The following is a 27,854-nucleotide window of genomic DNA, read 5'->3' on the forward strand; positions in this document are numbered from 1 at the left end:
CAACTATTCACACAGTAGCAAAATGTTTATTGTATGCTGCTTAAGAAAACTTAAGAGCAATCATTAGCCCATCTTTCATGCTAAAAGAATGGTCTCTGTTGATACATAGCCATATAATTGCTGATTTGGCAGCACATCTGAAGAAAACAGTTAAGCCTACACAGAAAGCCATTTTGGGGCATACCTTGCTCACTGCTGGGCTGGGGTTGACCATGCTCCTGCGGCTAGGCTGGGCCTCCACTGCCAGGTCAGCCTCCTCATCACTGCTCTCCTCCGTGGGGCTGCTGAGCCCTGGGCCCTTCACACCGGCTAGCCGTGGCCGGATGACAGGCGGTGGTCCGGACTGGCTCCCATCACTGAAGAGTTTACTCCTCGTCACATTGCCTGATGTTGAGGGCAACTTGGGGGCAGAGAGGGGCTTGGAAGACGCATTGATGATATTTGGGGGGTTTAGGGTTTGAGACAGAGTCACTGCTTTGCCTGTGGATGTTTTGATTGGAGTTAAGGCCTCTTTGTCAGATTTGCATGGTGTGGGATTAGATGGAGGGGGCATACGGGACTGGGATGGGGTGTTTGTAGCGGGAATAGCAGGAGGTGCTGCTGTGGGTTTTCTATTGACAGAGGGCTCTGTCTGGTCTCTATGACTGCTTACAGGCATAGGCACAGCGACTGACACAGCGTTTGGAAGGCACTCTAATACAGGTGCTGTGTCTGAGCCACAGCTGAAGCTGCTAGTGCTAGCCTGCGTCAGGCTGCTGCTCTGCTGCCTAGATACCCCCAACAATAAGGAGGGAGGATGTTTGAGGAGAGGGGTGTCCCCACGCTTTAGTAGGAGGAGTTTTGGGTCGATGATGCCAGAAGAGAGTGTGGACCGGGAAGCCTCTGGGTTGGCCTCGGTTGCTGTCACATTAACAGTACGATAAACATCCTGCTGGGTCTCCACTGGGTTACCTGTCAGTGTTGGACAGGGCTGTGGATGTTTGGTCCCTTCATCAGAAGAAACACAGGGCTTGGGTTCTGTAGTATTTTGTAAGGTGGCTCCTGGTACCTCTTTTAGAGGACAATTCTGCTTTCTACCCTCTGGCAAGTGTATGGTAATTGGGGACGAGAGGACCTCAATACTGTGTTGACTGTTTGACTGTACAACAACCCCCTCTGTTAATTCTTCCATTGGGGAGACAAGAGAAGATGTACTGGCCATTGCTCTCACTTCCGTTTCCCCTTGCAGCGTTTGGGTGTCACTCAGACATGTGGCTGGGGAAATTCTCACCCCTCTATTGTCTGAGACAGCTGTGCTGATCTCCAGACAAGGTAATGCAGCTTGTGTACAGGTGTCCATCTGTCCATCTGGAGTATCTGATATTGGGACAGTTTGGACTACACAAACCTCACTTGAATCTTCCAACACAGTATTGTCAATTTCAGTAGTTGTGTTTTCGGTCTCAGAATTCTGCCCTTCATCAGTCATCTCTACATCTTGTGTGGAGAGACTAGGGGTAAAGCCATTTTGATGCTGGATAATGACTTGATCATTGTCATTACTCGCTTGAGGGTGAGATAGCAGGCGTATTTCTCGTCCCTCACTGGCTGTACAATTCTCAGAGTGTTCCATGAGTGGGGTGAATAAGTTTACTTCGTAGCTTGGGGAGAGGGACGTTCTCTCTCCAACAACTTCTATCGCAATCTCCTCCTCCACAAAGCTATAAATCTCAAATTCTCCTGCAGCCAGTGGGTCTATTTCGATATCCGAATGGGTCCCTTCAATAAACGACTTTGGTTCTCTGTCAGAATGTTCGGAGGTTAATTCAATAACAGCAGTATCACCACTGACAAGATGTTCTTCCAGGAGGACACACTGATCCACCTGCACCTCCTCAGACAACTCCAGGCTGGTCTCTCCTCCATGCATCACAGCTCCTTGAGCATCAGCTGACAGCACGAGCTCAGAGACCTGTGGCGTCTCCATCCTGGTTTTGTGGTCAGGATTAGACATCTGAACTTCAATAGATTGTTCTGTCTGTTCTGTCTGCATTAAGTCTATTTCTGTACTGGGGAGGTGGTGGATAGGAGGGGTTGTTGCTGTTGTCTCCTGTAGAAAAGAGCTTTGTGACTGGATTGTAAAGTTGGGTGAGTGCTTGGCCGTTTCAGTCTCCTTCGCCCTGTTAGTCTCAATCCGTTCTTCTGTTGGGAGAGGGGGATTTGTCTGGATATCGCGCTCACTCTCCTGTCTGTCAGTTGTGTAGTCTGGGGTGGAATTACCACTGCCAGGGGGCGTGTAGGGGACAAGACCAGAGTATGTTTCTCTTGACTGTGGGGTCCCGGATATGTCAGTTGGTGGGTCTGGAAGTAGCTTTTGTGAACTCCCAAGTGTGACATGTCTACTCTCAGACAGTTCCGTAGATCTCTCAGATTCTTGTGGTCCCTGATCCACTGCATTAGCTCCCTGTATCTCTTCTTGGTCGTAATTCGAGTTCTGTGTGATTTTAGGTTCTGTGGAGATGTCTGTTTGTTTCTTCTTACTGTTGTCAGTGATAAGCACTGGGGGGATAGGCTGCTCAGAATTTGGGAGAATGCCTGCTTGCTCTTGGACTTCAGACAGAGGTATGTGGCTGGCCTGATTTGCCTGAGTCGGCGGAGTTGTTTGAGGCTGCTCCATCCCTCTGTCTTCGTTGTGGTCTGGGACTGTATCTTTATTTGGGCTGAGGGGAAGTGGGGACACTGTTGAGCAGGATTTAGAGGGAAGGTTTCTAGCTGGGTGTTCTCTGCCAAGTTCCTCAATTCCAGTCTCTTGTTTATATTCCAATTTCTCTGGGAGAGGCTGGCCCCTTTCTGGCCCACTGACGACCACCAGTCCACCTGCAACTCTCTTATGCAGAGCCTGGTCCTGGCCTGGTCCAGCAGCACTCCACTCTGTACCGCTCGTTTGTCTGTCTGTGTGGCTGCTGTTATCAGTTTGTGACACATAATGCGAATATTGCGCTGTTCCATCTGTCTGTGTGTCAGAGAGTCTGTATGAATGGGACTTTGTAGAGAGACTAGGGTCCTTGGGGTGCAACGGGCCCAATCTTCCTCCACCACCACTATCTGACATTGCCCCTCTTTCAAGGCTGTCCTTAGTGTTGTTGTTGGGGTGAGTCTCTGTGGGTGTGTTATTTTCACTGACGCGTCCGTGTCTTTCAGGGTGTGACGTGGTCGTGTTATCCAGTGGTGGGAGAGGCGCAGAGGCCACATTTTGCGCAGCCTGGGGGTTGTCACCCAGCACATCCACAGCCGGAGGGGTGCGCTGCTGCACCGCCTCCTCCCCAGAGCTTCCTCCCTCTGTGCTGCTCCGGCTACACACTGCACCTGAAAGCAGTGAGACGATGTAGTTCAGTTGACGGACAGAAGTACAGTACATGCATTTATAGACAAACATTTCAATAAGTATCCAGCAAAGAACAATTTGTCAAACTAGTCAATGTCTCTGGTTAAGGAAGAACTCATCACCTGTCTGTGGTGTGGGACACAGCGATTCCGTGCTTTCCACTTCCAGGATGCTGATTAAGGTCCTGTCCACATACTCTGAATAAAAAGACAAGTGGTTAAAAGGTAACCCCAAAAAGTAAAATGATCAATGCCACTGTTCTCTGGACTATAATACAATTTTCAATTCCATAGAATCATAGAACCACAAATGATTGTTCTACTCTGGTCCATGTGTGATTCTCTGATTCATAGGGATGGGTTTAAATGCAGAAGACACATTTCAGTTGAATGCATTCAGTTGTGCAACTGGCTAGGTATCCCCCTTTATCTGAAGAGTTCCAAAACTGCACAATACTGGCCAATGAATGAGGGTGGCAACATAGTAACACTGTACAATATTAATGAATCAAACATTGTATTATATGGGGGAGGTGAGGAGTTTGAGGCATAGTTACAACACAACATTTTCCAACAGACTTTAGCATATGTGTTTCGAGTTAGCGACTACTTGCTAGCAAATGCAATATATTTTCTACTTGGAATCAAATATTTATTACAATCTCTAGAATGACTTAATAAAAAAATAAAAAACTTTGTTGGATTTATACAATTGTAACCCCTGACCTTTTCCCTGATATGTGGCATTATCAAACATATTGCTACACGCACAAATTGACGCACGGGCCCCCAGCCATTCAAATCAACAGTATTACACTGTTGCAAATGCAATTTATTGTAGTTTATAACAATCTGGACATGGCATGTGCAGCAGGAACATGTAACAGTTAGGTGTTCCTGTAGCAACGTGACACTCGTGCGCTCAATGTTTTCGTGCGCTCTTCAGATTGTGTCGTTTCAATAACTGTTGATTTAGCTAGTTAGGTACTATTGTTGTTAGTTGGCTAACTACATGGCTAGCATGTTTGCTAGTTGACTAGCTACCCATACAGCTTGCCTTTATATCTAGATGAGCGTTGTTGGCCCAAATACTGCCAATACTTTCAACTAGGCGCGCACGCGCCCCATCCCACCCGAAGTTATGTAATGGTCTGGGTCTTTATAAATGCATTTCTGATTCGGTTGAAGCGAAAAAGGGGTTTAAAAAGTCGAATTAAAACCCGCTTCCCAACAATTACCTGTGACGTCATTGCACGGGGTCATATAACCACAACTACTAAACATTGAAATCATACATTTAGCTATATAGTCAGTCAATATAAATGATTTACCCCATTAAAATACTGACAAAATAAATTGTTGCTGCAATGTTTCTCGCTAAAATGTAGCAGTGATTACGAGGGGGATTAAAGGGGGGTTCGAGTGATCCCACACAGGCACACTTAGTTATGAATTAAAAGATGTCCTCCAGTTATTTTTTTGTTGTTGTACTTTTCCTGTTGAGAAGTGATATCCCAAGTACACTTAGTGTAAATCCATTTTATTCTGATTCCAATATGGCCAACGTGATTACACTCAAACACCTTCGCCTGAATATAAATTGCCATTGTTAATTTTGTATCGTCTTGTTCTGTGGAGAGCTAACGTTAGTGGCAGCCTTGCTAGTACAGATAGTTTTAGCTAAATCTTTTCGCGCCGCAGCTAAATTGGCTGGCATTAGGGAAATTCCATGCCACAGACACTGTTTGGCCATGATGCTAAGAAGTACATGTTCTGGCTGCAGGTGAAGTCTAACGTTACAGGGAGGGTAAACAAGCCAAATAATTAGCAACTTTATAATTGCGCCGTCATTGACACTTGTGTTTTAATCTATGTTGTAGTGGAGTATGCAGACAAGGAAAACTTTCATAACCCTCAATCTTCTAAATATATTTGTCAGAATTAACTGGATGCTGTGTCCCACCGCGAACAAGCCCCCCTGGTGCCCCCTACTACTTCCTCCATGCCCCCCCTTCTCATGGCCGCCATCTTAAGTTCCCACCTACCTGAAATTTCCGACCAGTTTTCTTTTACAAAATTCTTGTTGATGGAGTCGTCATCCGGATAAAATCGTACTCAATCCGTGATGATAGTATTCCAAATTGTCTCTCGGTACCCAACGAGGTAGGAGTAGGTCCGTGGGAAGAAGTTATAATGCGGACTGAAAGAGAGCGGGTTCGGCTCGCCGAATCTAGTGGTTGCGGGGAGGAGACTTTTAGACGCAGCGAAATGGTGGAGAACCACTGCTGACAAAGTGCAGAAGAAAGTATTATCTCGCGAGAAGTTGAACGGCGCGCCGCTGCAATTTTTGGGATAAGTAAGATTTTTGTTGAAATTATAGCAAATCCCATGATCATTTGGGGGAAATGTTTTATGTTGCCATTATCTGGTTATATTTTATTATTTTTATTCAATTCAATGTAGTCCACTAGGATTTCATTTATTTACCTGGTTATGGCAAATGTTTCTTTCCATAGAAAAGTTTACAATTCCCCTACTCCAGCACTTATGTGTTGTATTTGTGGTTTCTACTTAACCCAAGTGGACTCAATATGCAAAAAAATTTACCTTTCAATAGCACACTAAATCCAAATATCATGCATTACTAGATAGTGTTAATTGTGAAACCGGTGTCAATAAGTACACCATTGTCATATCAGTATCTCTGACAGGACAGAATAATTACCATTACTTGTTCAGTGGTCACACAACTGTTTAGCTATTGTAAAAGGGTCATTGTACAGAGGGATCAGGATGTTACAATTGAACTAGGTGGTTGCCCACCATTCACTACTTAAGGTGTTAATGATGGGATGGAACAAAGTCCTGCTCTCCAAGGTCAGAGTTGGAGATCCACACTGTATGCGCTCTCCAAATAAACGTTGTCTGGAAAGCATGAAGAATAACAATATGACACGTCTAAATATATGTGGTCAGGGGGCAGCATGTAACAGCCTAGTGGTTAGAGCTTTGGGCCAGTAACCAAAAGGTTGCTAGTTTGAATCCCCGAGCTGACAAGGTAAAAATCTGCCGTTCTGCCCCTAAACAAGGCAGTTAACCCACTGTTCCTAGGCCGTCACTGTAAATAAGAATTTGTTCTTAACTGACTTACCTCGTTACATAAATAAAAAAATCCCTTTAAAGTGGCTGAACTCTTTTAGGCACCAAAACAAACAAGACCCACACAATCAAGTAACCAACAATTCATTTAATAACTCATCTTTGTAGTCTCTAGAAGGGGTTTGAAAGGTATAAAATGGTCTTCAAAATAATCGACCCAAATGTATTTTCCTCCTCTCAGTCCAGTCATGTGTAGTATGCACAAGTCTACTGATTCCTTTCTCAATCGTCCAGTAGATGTCCCATTCTTCCACGTACATAATTTATCTGTTCATGGAACATCCCTGTGAAAATGACTTGCCGGCAGGCGTTCATAGTCCAAAATGTGATGCGACACAAACACAAAGCTCCCTCTCAGTGTATTCATCATGTATTCAAAGATCTGATCCATGAAGAGGCCAGAGGTTTTTATGGTTGCGTCTTACTCACGTTCACAAGCATTTCCTTTCTCAGTCATACAAAACTTTTACTGCCTGATCTGGAACAACTTTAATTTGTTACTAACAGGGGAGTGCATTCGTGATACCTGAAAACAATGACAAATAACAAAAAAAACAGTGAATATATTTATTATCATTATAGAAGATAATTAATGTTAATAATTACAAAGGCAATTTCACTAGACTACTGGTCCTGCTCATAATGTCGAGTCAGAAAGGTGAATGGGAAAGTTTCAGTTTTAGACATTGTCCACGGTGGCCGCACAGTTCATAACATCATTCTTTTAAATACAAGAGCTGGAACAGAGGTTCATAGAGCACAAAGGAGTGGTGAAGTTGAGAGGAGAAAGGTCATTTTTTGGGAGGAGCGGAGAACCGAAGTACAGAAGTGTATGGTTCTTTATCGATTTAGAATCTTCAGAAGTTTCATCGGTAATCTACAGTCTTTTCACAATAACAAAGAACACAAAAAAGAAAACCATAGAAATACACTACTAGGGCCAGGACGATACCAGTGTCACGATACTCGTTAGTATCGTGGCAAGAAAACATGAAGCGGATTAAACTTCTTCAGACAAATAGCCCTAAATGTTGGAAACAAACATTGTTGTTATCCAGAGTCAAAAAATTAAAGAGTTTGGTCTGCCGTGCGTTTTAATTTTGGCCATGGAAAAATATTTTGCCCCTTGGTATCGTCCCAACGCTATATGTACTACCATAATTCTTCAGCTCTCATCCAGAAAACAGCCCAACATGTTTGATTTATGCAAAGGGATTTATAGATCTCATTACTTAGAACAAGAGAAGGATGAACCATTCACATGTACAAAATATGCACATCTCTCTAGGGAGTTCATCTTATCCAACCTGAAAAAGCTTGCGTCAAACCTGATCATATTCAATTGGAAAAGCCTCTGCCTCTTCATACAGCTATCATTATTGTATATATCTCTCATATGGAAAAAAACAAACCTTAATATAATAACACACCAGGATGCACATAAACCATGTACCTTAAAATTGCACTGATAGAACCATTGTGGATAAATGTACTGAGTCGCCCTGACAAATCTCTGTATCCCTTCACCGCCTTCGACCCAATCAACCAGCAACACCATTTGGGGGTGTTGAGACCGTGATTGGTCTAGAGCCTGAGTAAGCTGTGTGTTGTAGTTCCTAAAGGGTGTTCCATCTTACAGGAAACAGTGAGAGCAGCACAGTAATCCTGACATTTCCTTACTACTCCTCTGGTGTGTTCCTGTACTATCTGGACTCGCCTTCTTTGTGAGAGCTGTACAGTGCCAAGTCCCCTGGCCCACCCAGTCTACGGGTCGGGGTGGAAGACCTGCTTGTCACAGATGGAATGAGCGGAGGGGGGGCGCCTACGGACAGTGCCCCCACCAGGCCAGCAGGGGTCTTGGCCAGGATGCCATTGGGCACGTGGTGAGTGTGGAGAGGCCCCAGGCGGGAGTAGAGGCCGGGGTGGTGGGGCGAGGAGTTGGAGGCTCCAGGCTGATGGATATGTGAGTGGGAGAGCATCCCGGCGTGCAGCTGCTCCAGGTGGGCTGCGTGAGAACCCGGTGGGTGGTGGGAGCCCGAGAGGTGCGGGTGAGCGTGCATCCCGAAGTAGCGTGCCCTTTCAAAGTCTTCCCTTAGGATCTGGGCGCGCTGCTGCTCATCCATGAGGCTGCCACCTGGGGGCCCCAGCTGAGGAGGCCGGTCAAAGTGGTGGGCCATCAGGCCAAACTCCTGGCGGACTGAGGAGGTAGAGGTAGGAGGGTGGTGGTGAGGGTTGTTGGCAGCCACAGCTGCTGCCAAGGCTGCCGCCCTCTCGGCCTCCAGGAAGCGCTGGGCGTGCTGGGCCTGGAGCAGCCGGGCCAGGTGGGGGTCGGAGCGCAGCGCCAGGTGGGGGTCCGAACGCAGGGCCATGGCCTCTCGGCGTTGCTGCTGCTGCTGTTGTTGGGCAGCCAGCTCCCTCCATGGGTCCCATTGGAAGCTGTGGGGATGCTGGCCGTGCCCCTGGGGTGGGCCATGAGGGTGGGTGGAGAACCTCTCCCCCCCTGGACCCACTACTATCCCCCCACCCCCTTGTGTGCTCCCCAGGTAGGCCTCAATGGCGGCCTGCGCTCGAGAGCGCTCCAGGAGGGAGAGGTGATGGTGAGAGTTGTGCGGGGTGGGAGGAGGTAGCGGCACCCCGGGCGTGGAAGTCAGAGAGAGAGAAGAGGGTGTGGCGGAGCGGTGGTGGTGAGGGCGGCTGTTGGGCCTGTCGTAGTTGTGGCTGGGGGGCAGAGGCGGCGGCAAGGAGATTGGCACGAGCTCTGGTTCCTCCTTCCTTTCCTCCTTGACCTTGACTGGGGGAAAGAGGGGGGGAGGCTTGGGCACCGGGGTGTTGGTTCGGTCAGGCTTCTTGCCCTGGGACAGAGAGGTGACCGCGGCTGAGGAGCAGGATGAGGCAAGGGGGCCTCCCTCTCTCTGTGATGAGTGAGAGGGTTCGCTGTGGAGGCCGTGCAGCGCTGCGGGCTGCTGACGGGGGTACAGATCCAAGGGGGAGGGGGCGCCGGGTCCAGAGGGCGGGGGAGTCGTCAGCAAAGAGGAAGAGGAGGAGCGAGGTCTGTCTCTGTCTGTTGCAGCTGCTGAGGATGAAGGGCCTAGAGGAGGTGGCCTGGAAGAGACTGAGAGGAGCAGTCTTTTGTCTCTATCTCTGCGTGTCAGATCCTCAGTGAGACCTCCGGGGCCTCCCAGAGGGCCCCCATGCCCGTTGATGTGGGAGACAGGGGTGCTGCTGCGGTGCTGCTGGAGAGTGAGGGCCGGGGCCACTGGAGACATCCGCACAGGTTGACGACCATATAGCATATTGTCTCTGAAAAAAGATAGAGGATGGTTGGGGAGAGGTATGCAAATTCAGCACTCACATCAATTCCAGTATTGAATTTGTTAAGAGTAACTGAATCAGACAGAAAAATAATAAAGAAAGATAAGTCAGAGTTCAAACAGCATATTTAGGAACTAAGTCGATAATCTAGAGTCGAGGCTGTTGTGTCTCACCTGTCTTTCTCATCTTTGATGTGAATAATGTCTCTCCTCTCCATGTCCTTCCCCGTGTCCCTCTTCTCAGCCCCCTTGGCCCAACTGGGGCCAGCCAAGGGGGGAGGCCCACCATGCAGTTGGTTCCAGGGGTCATGAGGGTTGGGTAAGCCCCCAACGGCAGGAGGCTCCTTGTGGCCAAACACCGAGCTGTTAGCTGGAGACAGAATAAAGTTAATCATTTTAGTGGAGAGTAAGGACAACGGAGTAAAGACAAACTATGCTTCTTTTTTGAGGAAGAGAAATGGTGACTCACCCAGCGTAGGGCTGCCCAGTCCCCCAAAGGCACCAGAGCCTAGGGCTCCGAGAGGGGTGAACGGAGGTGAGCGGCCGTACGGATCTGCAACACATAAGCATATAAACATCAGGACTGATGCGCGGACACAAGCCTTACAGCATTAGACCTCTGGCAATATTCACTACTAGTGTTTAGACTCACTGGGGCCTATTAGAGTCACATGCTGAAGAGTTAGTACGCTTTACATTTAATATCTAGGCTAATAAGGTGTTTTAGTGACCTGTGAGTAGGCAAATCAGTTCCTTGAGTGGGTGAATCAAAATGAGAAGTGTTTACTGAGGGTGCAAGTGGTACAGATGCGCCCTTTGAAGCAGTCGTTTACCCAAGAACGCAGTTGGAGTGAGGAAAGAGGTGGGGCGTTGATGGAGACAAAATGAGACTAAAAAAATTATAAATAATTTACTATTTGCAATGTCAAGGAATCTTTCCTCTGTGCCTGAGGTTTTTAAAAAGCCCATATTTTTATCCTTATGGTGAATACAATTGCAGCACCTTTTCTTCAAACATATCTTGCTACACAAAACAAGCACCCACCAGTGGCTGTAAAGAGGCTGGCAGGTCGGTTAAGGTCGTGGGCAGAGGGGAGGCCACCGCCAATGGGCCCCAGTGTGCCCAGGCCCCCGGCCCCCGGAAGACGAGCCAGCATCTCGTTACGGAGGTCCAGCTTGTGCGGATCAGCCTGCATCAGCTGAGAGAGGACAATGGTCAGTCAATGCAATGACCATAGCTTTTTCAATAAACATGGACAACTTTACCAGTATCTATTATTTTGGGGGGATGAGTTGATCACATCCGATAATGTTTTAGATGCTTCAGTGGTCAAATTAAAATCAGAAATACTTTCTACTTATTTGATAAAAAACACAATTGATAGGATCAGATTGAATTGTAGTAAAAAATAAAATAAAAAAGTCCCACCTTCACTTTCTTCTGATGTCTCAGAATCATCCACGCCACACGTACATGCATAGCACACCACTTCCCTGGTTTCTGTGTAGACAAAAACACATGATTGACTCAGTGACCCTGTTTTGCTTGCAGTAAGACTCAAGGCCTTTGCACACCGAGTCAGATGCGATGGTGTCAATGTCTGCCATATGAAATTGTCATCTGGCACTGCATCAACATGTGGGGTGGGGGGTACAACTTAGTAAGGCAAGCGTCAGTAATAAAACAATATATTATGGCTCGGTTTATTTTTCCTGGACGAATAAAACATTTTTTTTTTTACTTCTGATTCTGAGATGAGTAATGATGGAAAGTTGCAGGGAGTTTCACAGGTGGTGTGCCAAAAGTTGGAAGAAATCAGAGACGGTGTGCAAGGGCGTTTAGTCAAATAGTTTTCAAATGTAGCAGTCATGACCAAAAGTGAGCAAGAAAAAAAAAAAAACGGTACAGTATCATAATACTTTCAAAAATGAAGTATTCAAGTGTTGATGAAGCATCTGGCTTTGCTTACATTACTGACTTTCAACGATGTCCCAAATGGATCAGTTAGCTAAAAAAAAAAAAAAAAAAAGAATAGTAAACCATGTTTGTTAAGATTGTCCACTCTTTTTACTATTTGTTATTCACACCTTCCTGCACTGACTACTAGGCCCAAGTCTTTGCACATAATGCCTTTAGAGGCATGTGCATTGTCCATCGATACCAGCTCAATCCTAGACTACAAGCTTCAGTTGTAACCAGTCATCATATATTCCAAAATGGCCATTTTATACTGCGCATCTTACCCTGGGGTCTTTGGGCTGCAAATGGTGAGGCACAACCCCCAGTCGAGCTGTAATCTCAGGACTTGTTCCCTGGGGGACAAGGGGCTGCATCAAAACACAGCAAACAGTTTGTCATCCAGACACTACATGACATATCATCCATTGACTTATGTAGCTAAAGCTCCACTCACCTTAGGCTGGAAGGCTCCTTGCAGAGAGCTGAAGGGCCCATTGGGAGGAAGCACGGGCTGGATGCCTGGCACTGGGGGAGGAGGGTACTGTGGGAAGAACTAAATCAGCCACACACACAAGCAGAGGCTGGTTAAAACTACACTCCCCAGACCCCATTCTGCCTAAGTCCTACCACATTCATCTCAACAGCCACCACAGCAACGTATAACCAAACCAATTCTGGAGCATGTAAACGTAAACTCACAGTGTTTCTGTAGAACCCCTCCAGCTTGCCATATTTCTCAAACTAAAAACACAAAAAGCGGTTAATGACAAATTCACAACACTGGCATTTCAAAGCAGAAGCTGCTCTGTGAAACCCAATTTGACAGGGTAGAAAGTAATCGCTTACCAGGTGCTGAGGCGGTGGTGCGGAGGGTGTGGGGTGCAGGAAGGGGGTGAAATGTTGGTGCGTATGTGTATGCTGGTGCTGGTGGTTGTGCTGGTGGAACTGGAAGGCCAGGGGCTGAATTCCGGGCTGGGCCTGGGAGGAGCGGCCTGAGGAGCCCGAGCTGGGGCTGGCCCCCGATGGACCACCGGGAGTAGAGCGGCCTGGCCCGCCACCATTGAGCTCAGCCCCAGGTACGCTGCGGCGGCCCTCGCGATCCTGCGAGGCCAGGAAGTGAGAGTTCAGGCCCTGGCGCAGCAGGTCCTGGCGCAGCAGGTCCTGGTCTGCAGTAGTGGGACAGATGGAGAGGAATGGAGAATACATTTTAAATAGGTGGATATGGAGCCCAAATAACTAATTTTACAACACTGTGACAGTAGGCTGTCCAAGAACCCAAATGAAGCTAGTAGTAGACCTGATTGGTAAATACAAACACACAGATTTGCAATTATGGTTGAAGATCTGACTGAGGCTGTGAAAAAAGGTGAATAGCATTACACATTGGTGCCAACTGTACAGTACCTGCTCCTGAGTGGGAAGTGAGGAGAGGAGGTGGAGGGGGAAGCCCAGGGGAGGGGGTGAACATGGCCCCAGAGCCAGCACGTGAAGGTGGGCGCAGAGATACTGATGACCCTGGACCTCTAATTAGGGACATCGACATACTGGAAGAGGGAGTTGGCGGTCGCATAGACAACGAGGAAGAAGCAGCAGAAGAGGATGGGGGCTTGACTGATGTACCATTCCTAAGGAGAGAGAAAAGTTGACTAGAAAATATATTTCCTTAAGAAAATGGGTGCTTGCGTTAGCAGTCTTGATTTTACATTTTTTCCTTTATTTAACCAGGCAAGTAAAAAAAAGTTGTCAGTTATTTTATAAAAGTGGAAGAAGTAGTATTGTTACTGCAGTAGTAATGCTGACTATTAGGCAGATCTGGCAGTGACTGACCTGTTGTTGATGCCCATGCTGTAGATGGATGGGTGTCGCCCGGGGAAGGTGAGGAAGGACTTGTGTTTGGAGTGAGGCGGGCTGGGGTGGGCGCTGTGGCGAAGGCCATCGCTGCTGCCGTTGAGCTGTCCGGGCCTTGCGACCATGCCCGGGGAGAGAGACGGCAGGCAGGAGGGTGAGGTAGACAGGGGCTCGGGGTAAGGCGGCTCCAGACTCCTCTCCTGGCTGCGCTCCAGGCCAGAGACGCGCGGGGTGACCGCCAGCCGGGAGAGGCCACAGCGGCCTGGCAGCGGAAGTGTAGGGCAGCCTTTGCCCATAGAGGCCATGCTCACAGGGATAGGTTCCAAAACTACAGGGCGAGAAAGAACTGTACTTAAACAAAAACGTGAAGGAAAAAAAACAGTTCTAAGAAAGGACACCGCATATTTTGAAATAAGTGCATACTGGGATTACATTTTTTTTTTTTTTACGCCAAATGACGAGAGCATATTTAGAAAGCAAAGGCATACAGATATGGTAAGAAGACAACTGCATTTTACCTTTCCTGGTGCTGACAATGAATATTGGCCCCATGTCACTGTCGGAGGCCTAGGGGGATGAGATGAGAGGAAAACACAAATAAATCTAAACCCAATAATGAGCAGGAAAAACACTGCTCTTCCAACAATCATAATTGTATGCGGTTTGATGCAAACAGTACCCACCTTATCTGCCGACTCGCTCTCTGTGTCACACTAAAATAACATAAAAAGCAACATTTAGGTGTGCCACAACATTCATAAGCTACAATTATAGGACGCAGCTGTATTCTATGGTCATCTTATGTATTGTAATCGATAGAAGTATAAAGAAACTTACGATGTAGCCAGTCTCCAAGAAGAGGATGCCCCCACCCTAAAAAAATTATAACAGTTAATATGTAAGATTGGTGGTATTCACCTTCAACACACAGTACCATGCAAAAGTATTGGAGGCTGCATTTATTGTAGCTGGGGACTTTTATTAAAGGAAATCCGAGGATAATGCAACCGAAACTAATCAACGCATCTCCTATGCTACATGCGCAACACGGACCATGGATCATTGCTACTCTCCCTTCCAGGACGGCTACAAGAACCTCCCTTCGGCAAATCAGATAATTCTGCTCGTCCCTACCTATTGGCAGAAACTTAAACGGGAAGCTCCCGTGGTAAGAGCGTCTGCTAAATGACTCAAATGTAATGTAAAAATGTAAGGACTGTTCAACGTTGGTCTGACCAATTAGAATCTATGCTTTAACATTGTTTTGATCACATGAACTGGGAAATGTTCCTGGTGGCCTCTGAGAACAGTATCAACGTATACACTCACTCTGTGACTAGGTTCGTCAGGAAGTGCATAGAGGATGTTGTTCCCACTGATGATTAGAACTTATCCAAACCAAAAACCCCATTTGTGCAAAACTGAAAGCGCGAACCACCACATTTAACCATGGCAAGGTGATTGGGAACACGGACGTGTACAAACAGACCAGTTACGACCTCCGTAAGGCAATCGGAGGCAAAACGACAGTACAGGGACAAAGTGGAGTCACAATTCAACAGCTCAGACACGAGTTGTATGTGGCAAGGACTACAGCCAATCACAAATTATAAAAGCAAAGCCAGCCACAACGCTTTGCTCCAGGATGAACTAAAGACCTTTGCCTGTTTCGAACAAAACATTGAGCCGCCGACACGGGCTCCAGGCGATCACAAGGACTGTGTGCTCTCGTTCTTCGTGGCCAACGTGAGTAAGTAATTTAAGCATGTTAACCCTCGCAAGGCTACCAGTCAAGACGGCATCCCAAGTCGCGTTCTCAGAGCATGTGCAGACCAGCTGGCTGGAGTGTTTACGGACATACTCAATCTCTCCATATCCCAGTCTGTTGTCCCAACTTGCTTCAAGATGTCCACCATTGCTTTCCTGGGTACAGGAACAAAGGTAATTTAACTAAATTACTATTGCACCAAAGAACACACTTCTGTCATCATGAAGTGCTTTGAGAGGCAAGTTAACAACCATATCACCTCCAACTTGACATCCTAGACCCACTACAATTCGCATATCGCCCCAACAGATCCACAGACGCCGCCACTGCACTGCCCTATCCCACCTGGACAAGATAAATACCTATGTAAGAATGCTGTTCATTGACTACAGCAGACTTAAACACCAGTGCCCTCCAAGCTCATCACTAAGCTCAGGGCCCTGGGTCTGTACCCCTCCCTGTGCAACTGGGTCCTGGAAGCTTCAATCTCCAGTCACCACTAGCCAGCCTCCACCCGGTACCGTGCCCTGAACCTTAGAGACTGCTGCCCTACGTACATAGTAGGGATGCACAATATAAAAAAATATATAAAAAATAAAAATGTGGTTTACATATCGGAATCGGCCGATATTAGCTAAAAATGCCAACATCGGTATCGGCCCGATGTCTAGTTTAACGCTGATGCGCAAAACCAATGTCAAAGCTGACGTGCATAACTATATAACATAGGTACATGACGTAATGACGCCACGTAAAATGTTACGCTACACGTGCAACACAGCATTCCTAACCTAGCCCACAATGTCTGCTGTGTGGATCAAGCAGTCAACAAGTTGAGCAGTCATTTGAGAGAGTAAGAACATTTAAGCGAGACAAATCAAAAGGCAAAATCCATTAACGCCAAAATAATGGAATTCATTGCCCTTGACAATCAACCGTTCTCTGTTGTGGGTGATGTTGGCTTTCGCAACTGGTCGAGCACCAGTACACACTACCAAGTGCGCTATTTTTCAGATGTTGCCCTACCAGCGTTAGAGTAAGTGTCACTGCTATTACCTTCACGACATACTATGAAACGCCGTTTGGGTCTTCGCGAGTCAAAAAAGATACACGTCAAATAACACTATTTGACAATAACACTATTTGACGCGTTAAATACGCTTTTAATTTGCAAATAACAGTTCTATTATAGAATGTTGTGTGTTCTCAATTTGCACGAGCAAGCCAAGCGCCACCACTACTATCAGTAGCACTGTCAAAGCTGTACAAAAAAAGTCTGCAAATACCGGCCACAAACGATGTGTTTACAATACCACGTTGGTAATCAAGCATTATTTGTTTGACCGCAACTTCTGGTGTAGCTAGCTAGCTTTAGCTTGGTACCTAGCTAACACCAATATTACCAGCCTGAAAACAATGACCAGTAGAAACTGCAGTCATTTTCATTATTCTTAGCAATGATTTAGGAATCCTTGTGAGTAAGTATTAGCTAGGTAGCCACTTGTTCACCTATTGAAATTGAACTTCAGTTCATGAAAATAAATAGCTAGCCAACTACTTAACCAGGTTGACCAAAGCTAACGTTATAAGCCGTCAGCTAGCATCATCTGGCTAGTGAGGCACGACCGGACCGGGTTATGTGTTCTGAAGCTAGCCACAAAAAGGATTAGGCACAATAGTGGGATTTGCAGTTTGCCTTCAAAAATAAAAGTACCTATTTGAAAGTGACGCAGAAGGTTACGATTGGTGGAATCATGCCATATTTAGACTAGATGATGTTAAACAAGGTTGGAATGTGAAGCATCAGTCTACTTGGTGACACCCACAGAACACAACCGTGAAGAGTATACGAAAATATTAGCGTTATAGCTCTTATCAGGGGACTGTGACATCACCTCCCCAGTCAGCCTAGTGTGTATTGACATTCATATTGCACTGTACAGCTTTACCTAAGGATTGGGGATCAATGAAATAGGGTATCAGTCTACTCAATACTAGAGGTTGAACGATTAATCAGCATGGCCGATTTCAAGTTTTCATAATCGGTAATCGTCCTTTTTGGATGCCAATTATGGGCGCTTACATTGCAATCCACGAGGAGACTGCGGTGCAGGCTGACCACCTGTTACGCGAGTGCAGCATCAAAAGGACCTGTGGCTGCAAGGAGCCAAGGTAAGTTACTAGAAAATATTAAACTTATCTTAGAAAAAAACAATCACATAATCACTAGTTAACGACACATGGTTGATGATATTACTAGGTTAACTAGCTTGTCCTGCATTGCATATAATCAATGCGGTGCCTGTTAATTTATCATCAAATCACAGCCTACTTCAACTTCGCCAAACGGTGATGATTTAACAAAAGCGCATTCGTGAAAAAAGCACAATCGTTGCACAAATGTAGCTAACCATAAACATCAATGCCTTTCTTAAAATCAATACACAAAAGTATCTTTTTTTTAACCTGCATATTTAGTTAAAAGAAATGCATGTTAGCAGGCAATATTAACTAGAGAAAGTAACTTCTCTTGCGTTCAGTGCAAGCATAGTCAGGGTATATGCAGCAGTTTGGGCCGCCTCGATCATTGAGAAAATAATTTCTTCCTAACAAAGACCGTAATTAATTTGCCACCCGTACGATAAAATACGGAACAGTTCCGTATTTCACTGAAAGAATAAACGTTTTGTTTTCGAAATGATAGTTTCCGGATTTTACCATATAAATTACCAAAGGCTCGTATTTCTGTGTGTTTATTATATTATAATTAAGTCTTTGGTTTGATATTTGATAGAGCAGTCTGACTGAGCGGTCGTAGGCAGCAGCAGGCTTGGAAGCATTCATTCAAACAGCACTTTACTGCGTTTGCCAGCAGCTCATACCAATGCTTGATGCACAGCGATGTTTATGACTTCAAGCCTATCAACTCCCGAGATTAGGCTGGCAATACTAAAGTGCCTATATGAACATCTAATAGTCAAAGGTATATGAAATACAAATGGCATAGAGAGAAATAGTCGACGCGGCATAATGTCTATATTAACTACAACCTAAAACTTCTTAACTGGGAATATTGAAGACTCATGTTAAAAGGAACCACCAGATTTCATATGTTCTCATGTTCTGAGCAAGGAACTTAAACGTTAGCTTTTTCACATGGCACATATTGCACTTTTACTTTCGTCTCCAACACTGTGTTTTTGCATTATTTAAACCAAATTGAACATGTTTCATTAATTATTCGAGACTAAATAGATTTTTTTCTGTATTAAATTAAAATTTAAAAAGTGTTAATTCAGTATTGTTGGTATTGTCATTATTACACATATATACACACACACACACACACACACACACACACACACACATATATATATATATATATATATATATATATATATAAAAATTGTCCGATTAATCAGTATCTTCTTTTTTTGGTCCTCCAATAAATCGGTATCGGTGTTATAAAAAATAAAATGAAAATAAAAAAATCAGTCGACCTCTACTCAATACGCAAAATATTTTTTCCCCAAAGTCCTCAGAGTTATCATACTCCAAAACATCCACGCAGTATTGTTTTTCCTCAGGTTGACAATAAATGTGGCTCAATTCACAGTTGTTTCAGAGTCCCGCAATAAGAGCTACGACGCTAATGCTCTCTGAGTGTCACTGAATAGACGATACCCCATGTCATTGATCCGCAATCAATAGGCAAGGCTGTACAGTGAAATAATTATGCCCCTAAAGCCATTCTAAAGCATAATACAGTGTGATTTCAACGGATGTCAAATTAACTAATTATTATCTTTTGTTGACTTTATATAACATTCCAACCTCATTTAGCATGATCTATTCAATTATGGCATAATTCTACCATTTGTATTACTGTCAATGACATACTTTGTTATTTTGAAGGCTAACCGCAAAGTCCACTATTGTGGCTAATCCTTATTGTGGCTAGCTTCACATAGATGGGTCCGACCACCATTAATCAAATAAGAACTGTCTTATAAACTAGGGTTATTTTAGAAGACACCTAGCTATAGAGTTAGCTAGCTAGCTATAGCTACTGAAACAGATGTCGTTTCGCTATGTTTTTGGGGAAGAACATTGTTTGCATCCATGAGCTAGCTAGCTTTTTTTATGACCAGCACTGTAGGTGCGCGACACAACTTTACCAGCATCATAGCATACATATCAATGAATCGTTGTGACATATGAAATACGAGTGGTAGTGTAATCAATGTGTAATAACTACGTAAAAAATGTATGAAAGCGTTAAATTATTATGTGACGTGCAATCATATTCAGGTCCTGATTGGTCAACAAACTTATTTGACACATCAAATAGTGTTATTTAACCTGTTAGGGCTAGGGGGCAGTATTTACACGGCCGGATAAAAAAACGTACCCGATTTAATCTGGTTATTACTACTGCCCAGAAACTAGAATATGCATATAATTATTGGCTTTGGATAGAAAACACCCTAAAGTTTCTAAAACTGTTTGAATGGTGTCTGTGAGTATAACAGAACTCATATGGCAGGCAAAAACCTGAGAAGATTCTGTACAGGAAGTGCCCTCTCCGACCATTCCTTGAGCTTCTTGACTCTTTTTATTGAAAACTTAGGATCTTTGCTGTAACGTGACACTTCCTACGGCTCCCATAGGCTCTCAGAACCCGGGAAAAAGCTGAATGATGTCGAGGCAGCCCCTGGCTGAAAAACATTAGCGCGTTTGGATAGTGGTCGGTCAGAGTACTATGAGACTGAGGCGCGTGCACGAGTCGACCCCATGTTTTTATTTTCTCTCTCTTTGTACTAAAACACAGATTCCCGGTCGGAATATTATCGCTTTTTTACGAGAAAAATGGCATAAAAATTGATTTTAAACAGCGGTTGACATGCTTCGAAGTACGGTAATGGAATATTTAGAATTTTTTTGTCACGAAACGCGTCGTGCGCGTCACCCTTTACACTTCGGATAGTGTCTTGAACGCACGAACAAAACAGAGGATATTTGAACATAACTATGGATTATTTTGAACCAAACCAACATTTGTTATTGAAGTAGAAGTCCTGGGAGTGCATTCTGACGAAGAACAGCAAAGGTAATAACATTTTTCTTATAGTAAATCTGACTTTGGTGAGGGCTAAACTTGGTGGGTGTCTAAATAGCTAGCCCTGTGATGCCGGGCTATCTACTTAGAATATAGCAAAATGTGCTTTCACCGAAAAGCTATTTTAAAATCGGACATAGCGAGTGCATAGAGGAGTTCTGTATCTATAATTCTTAAAATAATTGTTATGTTTTTTGTGAACGTTTATCGTGAGTAATTTAGTAAATTCACCGCTAGTTCTGAACGTCACATGCTAATGTAAAAAGCTGGTTTTTGATATAAATATGAACTTGATTGAACAAAACATGCATGTATTGTATAACATAATGTCCTAAGATTGTCATCTGATGAAGATCATCAAAGGTTAGTGCTGCATTTAGCTGTGGTTTGGGTTTATGTGACATTATATGCTAGCTTGAAAAATGGGTGTCTGATTATTTCTGGCTGGGTACTCTGCTGACATAATCTAATGTTTTGCTTTCGTTGTAAAGCCTTTTTGAAATCGGACAGTGTGGTTAGATTAATGAGAGTCTTGTCTTTTAAATGGTGTAAAATAGTCATATGTTTGAGAAATTGAAGTAATAGCATTTCTAAGGTATTTGAATAACGCGCCACGGGATTCCACTGGCTGTTACGTAGGTGGGACGAAATCGTCCCACTGGCCCTAGAGAAGTTAACATGTCAAATAGTGTTATTTGACGTGCATCTTTTTGACACGCAAAGACCCAAACATCGTTCCATAGAAATCCTGGTTGCGAATGAAACGACTGAACAAATGAACAATGAAACAGCACAGCAAGTAAGTGAAAGAAATAGGTTTTGATTATATTTTACTGGTAATGGGGACATATGTAAATGCCAACAAAATAACTTTTTGGTCAGTGTGGTGTGTGTAACCTTTATTTAACTAGGCAAGTCCGTTAAGAAATGTTTATTTACAATGACGGTATTTACAATTACGGCCTACTCCAGACAAACCCGGACGAAGCTGGGCCAATTGCACGCCACCCTATTGTTCTCCAAATCACGGCCGGATGTGATACAGCCTTGATTCAAACCAGGGACTGTAGTGACGCCTCTTGCGCTGAGATGCAGTGCCTTAGACCGCTGCGTCCATGTGTGTTTTAACTATTTAACTGTACTAGAATGCTTAAAAGGGACCTAACAATTTAAATATCGATATCGTTTTTTGGGGCAAGGAAAATATTGGTTATCGGTCAAATAAGTCACATCACTAATTTCAGTACTAAAATAGTTGACAACACCCTTGAATTTCCAAATTATACTTGCTGTGTAGGCTAACGGTCACTAGGTTGGGATGCACACCACCTGAAAATCTGGTGTCAAAGAGCAGTACTCTAGATATAGCTTACCCAGCGACACGGTATTTAGCAACTTGAAATTATCCTCATGTCTGTCTGACCTCGAGTTAATACATCCCCATCGATTCATCACAAGCTCAGCCGACAGGGTGCTAAAAAGATGTCACTAGTAAGTGTTACTCTTCAACAACAGGTGTGTGTAGCCAGCTAGTGCTCTCACTAGGCCTGTAGGCCATTTCAAGTTTATGACTTCACAGTCTGAATATTTTAGCTAGGCCAGCTAGTTCCCACAAACAAGAACAGGATCCAGACCAGACATGCAAATGCTGCGTTTGAATAAGCTACTTTCAAACCCAAATGTGAGATGACAACTACATACAACACCTGTGTATCTCATGCGACGCACCTTTACCTCAATCTTTCTCCACTTATTTCTATTCCAACAGCTGCGGGATAAGCTAGGTGGGGCCCCTTCCTCGGGCTCTGAGAGGGGCCTTTTACCATTCTCCTCCGGGCCCCTCTTCCTCTTGCTCCCCCTTCCCATGAGCATGGCGGCACGCTGGGTAGGCTTCATGGAGCAGTCCATCTGGAGAGAAGATGCATCCCAGTGTTAAACAAGCAGTACAAAACAATTAGGTTCACTGAAACGATGACAATGTGTTGATTTCCCCAAATTTCCCAGACAGGTTTTCGCTGCCCATGTTCTGCCTTGACAACTGCCAAGGACCTTCCTACCACTGAAATTGACCAAAAATACATAAAAAATGAGGAAACCTTGACTGAGAAATGTTTTGGGGGAAATGAATAGCAGTCAGTGATGCCTGAACTGGTAAGGGAACCTACTGATGACTCAGATTGGTAAATAAGTTCCTGTTACAATGACATTGCATGTTTTAGAAACTCCACTTTGAAGGATCTGTCGACATATGGGTCAGTGCATGGATACCGGATTGGTGCCATTGAACTCCTCAGAGCATGCTATATCAAATTCTAATCCTGAAATTCTGGATTGTGTGGCATTTCATTTCAACAGGGATTGTTGGTCTAATGATGAGCAGATGAATAAACATAGGCTATTTGTAAACATAGGCTATTTGTAATCGACACCAGGTGCTTCGTACACAAATAATTAAGGTTGTTAAGAAACGCATCATAGAAGATCATTGTGTCTGATTTCTTTCATTGTGGTTGTTGATTGGATTGCTTCACCTAAGTGTACAAGGTGTAAATGAACTGTGAATTTTTGGAATCTCAATCCACAACTGATTCACACCTGGAGGTGTGAGGATATAACCAAAATAGTTCCAAGGTAGGACTTGTCCTTTTAAGCCCCTACAGTCTAAGCTACAGTGCAATTGGAAAGTATTCAGACCCCTTGACTTTTTACACATTTTGTTACTTTACACCTAATTCTAAAATGTATTTCCCGCAATCTACTCACAATACCCCATAACGACAAAGAAAAAACAGGTGGAGACATTATTGCAAATTTATAAAAAATGTAAAAAAGTGTTATTTACAAGTACTCAGTACTTTGTTGAAGCACCTTTGGCAGCGATTACTGCCTCGAGTCTTCTTGGGTATGCTGCTACAAGCTTGGCACACCTGTATTTGGGGAGTTTCTCCTGTTCTTCTCTGCAGATCCTCTCAAGCTCTGTTAAAGTCCAAGCTCTGGCTGGGCCACTCAAGGACATTCAGAGACTTGTCTCGAAGCCACTCCTGCATAGTCTTGCCTGTGTGCTTAGGGTTGTTGTCCTGTTGGAAGGTGAACCCTCGCCTCAGTCTGATGTCCTGAGCGCTCTGGAGCAGGTTTTCATCAAGGACCTCTATACTTTGCGCCGTTCATCTTTCCCCAGATCCTGAGTGGTCTCACAGTCCCTGCTGCTGAAAAACATCCCCACAGCATGCTGCTGCCACCACGCTTCACTGTAGGGATGGTATTGGCCAGGTGATGAGCGGTACCTGGCTTCCTCCAGACGTGACGCTTGGCATTCAGGCCGAAGAGTTTAATCTTGGTTTCATCAGACAAAAGAATCTGGTTTCTCATGGTCAGAGTCTTTAGCTGCCTTTTGGCAAATTCCAAGCGGGGTGTCATGTGCATTTTACTGAGGAGTGACTTCTACCTGGAAACTCTACCATAAAGGCCTGATTGGTGGAGTGCTGCAGAGATGGTTATCCTTCTGGAAGGTCCTCCCATCTCCACAGAAGAACTATGTCAGAGTGACCATCAGGTTCTTGGTCACCTCCCTGACCAAGGCCTTTCTCCCCCGATTGCTCAGTTTGGCTGGGCGGCCAGCTCTAGGAAGAGTCTTGGTGGTTCAAGGATGATCAATGGAAACAGGATGTACCTGAGCTTAATTTCGAGTCTCATAGCAAAGGGTCTGGATACTTAAGTAAATAAAAACATTTTTTACACATTTGCAAAAATGTAAAAAACTGTTTTCACTTTGTCATTATGGTATTGTGTGTAGATTGATTAAAAAAAAATACATTCATCAATTTTAGAATAAGGATATAACGTAACAACATGTGGAAAAAGTCAAGGGATCCGAATGCACTATATATGGAATTATTTTAAGGTCATACCAAGGATCATTTAGCTATGATAATTTGAATTTGGCCTTACTATCGCAAGCTATGACATGACGTAGAAAATTACATTTGAATATGTGGTAAGAGAAAAGATAATTCGCCCTTATTAAACTCGCCAGATCATTTGCACAAGGGGGTATGGTATATGGCCAATATACCACGTTAAAGGCTGTTCTTAAGCATGACGCAATGCTGAGTGCCTGGATACAGCCTTTAGCAGTGGTATATTGGCTATATACTGCAAACCCCGGGGGTGCCTATAGATATATCCCACAGGAGAGTTTGAGTTTTGAAAGTTGGACAGAGGATATCGAAATCTCTAAGCAAGAAAAACTTGGATGAACATTAAAAAAAATGAATGTTAGGCTATTTTCTGGCAATTGTGCGGTTATTATGTACCAAATGTTAAGACTACAAGCACTTGGATGAACTGTTATAAGCCCATACAAACACATTGAATAACAGATTCACTACATGGACAAACAGATAAAAAAAAAAAAAAAAAAATCCAGAAGGAAGTTTGTTCTGAAGTGTGTCCTATATCTGTGAGATAAGATCAGGAAAGTCTAAAAAGAATGTGACCCCTTATTTTGGCAGTAAACAATCTCCATATATACTTCCATTCATTTTTTTAAAAACTGGTAAGGGGACCTTCAGGTGAGTCTTGTGAGTGTCTTAGAGCAAAACAACCAACATGTAGATTGCCGGTAGCCCAAACTGTTCGGAAGCTACAGACAGAATTTAGCAGATCGGCTGTACCGACTTCAGATGAGTCCCAACTTGCTTGAACACCATTGGGTTTGAGAGTCTCATCTTTCCATAGAAGGATCATGATAGGTTTTCGTGACAACGATTTTCGGATGTCTCATGGTCTGACAAACACACACTACTTCTGCCAACCTTCACCACAGATGCGGAAGTGCAACATCGGCAGATGCGGTCGATTGAGATTGCATCCAATGCAAAAAAACATATCTTTAGCTTAAACTGACAGATTTTAATTGTAATGTTTTTATTATACTAATTAGATGTATGCAGGGCCACAGAAATCGACTCTAGGGGGTTTAAAGTAAAGAGATTGAGGGAGGACAATTCACGTCTGTGGAGACCATTGACAAATGTTATTTAGTTACAGTTGAAGTATTGAGCTCACATAAGGAAATACACAGACTTACCTCCAGGGCCTCAACGCTGTTGAAGCTGGCAATTGAGAAGCCATCGATGATGTCCTCCTCACAGTACACCGACTCTCGCTTCCTCCGTCGAGGAGGCCTGTGTCTGGGGCCGGCGAACCCGGGTCGACATTCTCTACCTCCATGACCGAGTACAGATCCTGGCCCGCAAAGCTCCTTTTCCGAGCCCGAGGAGGGCGATGTGGCCCGCTGCTCAGCAAGGTCTACTCTTCTCCTGCGCCGCGCTCTGTCTCGTTGAGAACGGGAGCGTCGGCTCTGTCTGAACCCACTGCTTTGACTCGGACCTTCCATGTCAAAACACACAGCACCAGTCCCAGTCTGACCGAAGGCACTTTTAAAAATCCGTCCCAGTCGAAGGCACTTTCCTTAGCCAAAAGTTAAACACCACCACACAGGCCCACACCGGAGCCCCTGTTTAAAATGGCGTTAAAAGTAACGTTAGTCTATTTAACTAGTGTCTTTTGCGGACAGGATGGCATCTGTGCCTTTCTCTCGGCTAAATTTGACTGTCATGTCAATGCACTAAGATGAAATCTTTATTTCCAGAATTGGTGGTATTAGCTAGTGTTCTCAGCAGAAGTATATCCAAGTTAAGCTGTCAAGACATGGCTAATTCGCAGTCTCAAAGAAGGCTAGCTGGCAAGCCAACAACCAAATATGCGTATGTAAATAAAAATGACTAACGCTAGTTAGCTGTCTAACTTAACTTGCTAGTTATTCACCAAAACGCATATTTTATACGAATGTTACATTTACTGAGGTACTGCTACAATGTAAATACACACCCATCTCGTTCTAATTTCAATTTCGGCACGAGCTGACACATTTGCTAACCTAGTTAACTAGCCACATCAGCCAATGATAACTAGCTGACGAACGATAACGTTAGCTACCTGCCACGGCCAAATCACCAGAGCAAGATCATTTGTTGCCAATTTAAAGCATTTATATAGCTAGCTCATTTAGTGCATCCACAAGTATTCCAAGCATTTTAGTTAAACAGTTTGATTACCTGTTTTTGTAGCCAACTTTAGCCATACATAAGAATTATGTTCACTTGGTAGTTGCTACCTAGCTAACGTTAAATGTATTCAAGTGCTTTATTATGCTAGTATTAGCTAGCTAGTTAAATAATTATCTAGACAGTTTATTGCAAACGCATTGTAGCTAATTATCACGGAATAGGCAACGTTATATTAAACAAAAACATTATTTAAATACCTTCCGAAGTATTGATTAGCACAAAATCCACAACTAGCTGTTACCCTGGAGCTGACAGGAAAGCGAACATTTTCTCCAGCCTGACGACGGGCCCAATACGAATGGTTGAATTATCAAAGAAAGACGTAGCTAGCTAGCCGTAGTTGGGTAGCGAGCTAATTTAGATACCTAGCTAATCCACACGCAATACTTTTTTTTACACTAAATCTGACGTTATATGGTGACTGTTTTGTCACCCACTATTCGTGTGTTATCGATGTCTCTCCCTACACTAATTTGTTTTTGCGCCACAGCCATTAAAAACTAAATTATTCTAGGCCCTACTGAAGCCTCGGTCTTGAGTTCCATTAACGACGGTATCGACCAAGCCCCTGGCAGGACAACTCCTTCAGCGGCCAACAGTGTAATCCACTTGTGTCGGGGGAAGTTGAATTATTTGCCGATATTTCCGGTTGAACCAAATATATCGTAACCAGTCTTCAAGTACAAACAAAATAGAACGATTCTCTAACGACCTTTCATTTGGAAACAAATAGGAAAATTGAAGATCTGTGAGACAACCCTTGTCAATGTGCATTGTGCGCTTCAGCGAGTCCTCGCCTATCAGGGTTGCCAGGTCAAGCTAAAATCTCTAGACCAATGACCACTTAAAACCTGCCCAAAAGGCCTGGAAACTAGCCTAAAAAAAAAATCACAGCAAGAGAGTCGCTGCCATATTTACACAATTTGTTTTCTCCGATAACGTTAATCGAGCCAATTAAGAAGGAATATCATAGTAACCTTAGAAGCAAAATTCGAGTTTCCTCAAAATAATAATTATTGCAAGCTATGACATGACGTAAAAAAGTCATTTGAATATGTGGCAAGATAAAAGATAATTCGCCTTTATTGAACTTGCCAGATGATTTGCATACGGGGTAAATAAATCCCCTTTGCGCATGTCCATAACTACAGATAAATCCGACAGGAGAGTTTGAGTTTTGAAAGTTGGACAGAGG

The 27,854-nt window shown here is 44.2% G+C and overlaps 2 protein-coding genes across 9 annotated transcripts in view; both read right to left on the minus strand.

The window, feature by feature from the left end:
- Positions 1-5,643, minus strand: part of LOC106589275 (uncharacterized) — a 34,435-nt gene extending 28,792 nt beyond the window's left edge. For both annotated transcript variants that reach the window (XM_014179027.3, XM_014179026.3), the window contains exons 1-3: positions 5,409-5,643; positions 3,487-3,561; positions 185-3,345 (exon numbers count right to left, since the gene is read on the minus strand). In XM_014179027.3, coding sequence (XP_014034502.3) covers positions 185-3,091 — 2,907 coding nt within the window. In that variant the 5' untranslated portion in view covers positions 3,092-3,345; positions 3,487-3,561; positions 5,409-5,643. The remainder of the gene's footprint in view (positions 1-184; positions 3,346-3,486; positions 3,562-5,408) is intronic.
- Positions 5,644-6,595: 952 nt separating this feature from the next.
- LOC106589276 (fibrosin-1-like protein) lies at positions 6,596-27,628 on the minus strand. Of its 7 annotated transcripts, none has more exons than XM_014179032.3 (17): positions 25,618-27,628; positions 22,257-22,436; positions 14,479-14,514; positions 14,325-14,354; positions 14,160-14,208; positions 13,621-13,969; positions 13,198-13,418; positions 12,640-12,959; positions 12,493-12,534; positions 12,248-12,334; positions 12,078-12,146; positions 11,804-11,842; positions 11,263-11,334; positions 10,879-11,032; positions 10,303-10,386; positions 10,008-10,203; positions 6,596-9,822 (listed from the first exon to the last, which is right to left on the minus strand). In XM_014179032.3, exons 1-17 carry the CDS (start codon positions 25,924-25,926, stop codon positions 8,226-8,228), a joined length of 3,834 nt encoding a protein of 1,277 aa, XP_014034507.3. In that variant the 5' UTR covers positions 25,927-27,628; the 3' UTR covers positions 6,596-8,225. The 7 variants fall into 7 exon arrangements, with proteins under 7 accessions (XP_014034507.3, XP_014034505.3, XP_014034504.3 ...); XM_014179030.3 differs by having other exon boundaries at positions 12,078-12,161; XM_014179029.3 differs by having other exon boundaries at positions 12,078-12,161; positions 12,248-12,346; positions 22,263-22,436; positions 25,618-27,625.
- Between the last annotated feature and the right edge of the window lie 226 nt (positions 27,629-27,854).

This window comes from Salmo salar, chromosome 28 (genome assembly GCF_965601325.2).
Source record: "Salmo salar chromosome 28, fSalSal1, whole genome shotgun sequence".
NCBI lineage: Eukaryota > Metazoa > Chordata > Actinopteri > Salmoniformes > Salmonidae > Salmo > Salmo salar.

Excerpts from the sequence above, each read along its gene's own strand:
- LOC106589276 (XM_014179028.3), bottom strand. The coding sequence starts at position 25,926 with ATGGAAGGTCCGAGTCAAAGCAGTGGGTTCAGACAGAGCCGACGCTCC. Across the intron at positions 22,437-25,617 it reads ACAGCGTTGAGGCCCTGGAG|ATGGACTGCTCCATGAAGCC; the intron begins GTAAGTCTGTGT and ends TCTTCTCTCCAG. Across the intron at positions 13,419-13,620 it reads AGCATGGGCATCAACAACAG|GAATGGTACATCAGTCAAGC; the intron begins GTCAGTCACTGC and ends CTCTCTCCTTAG.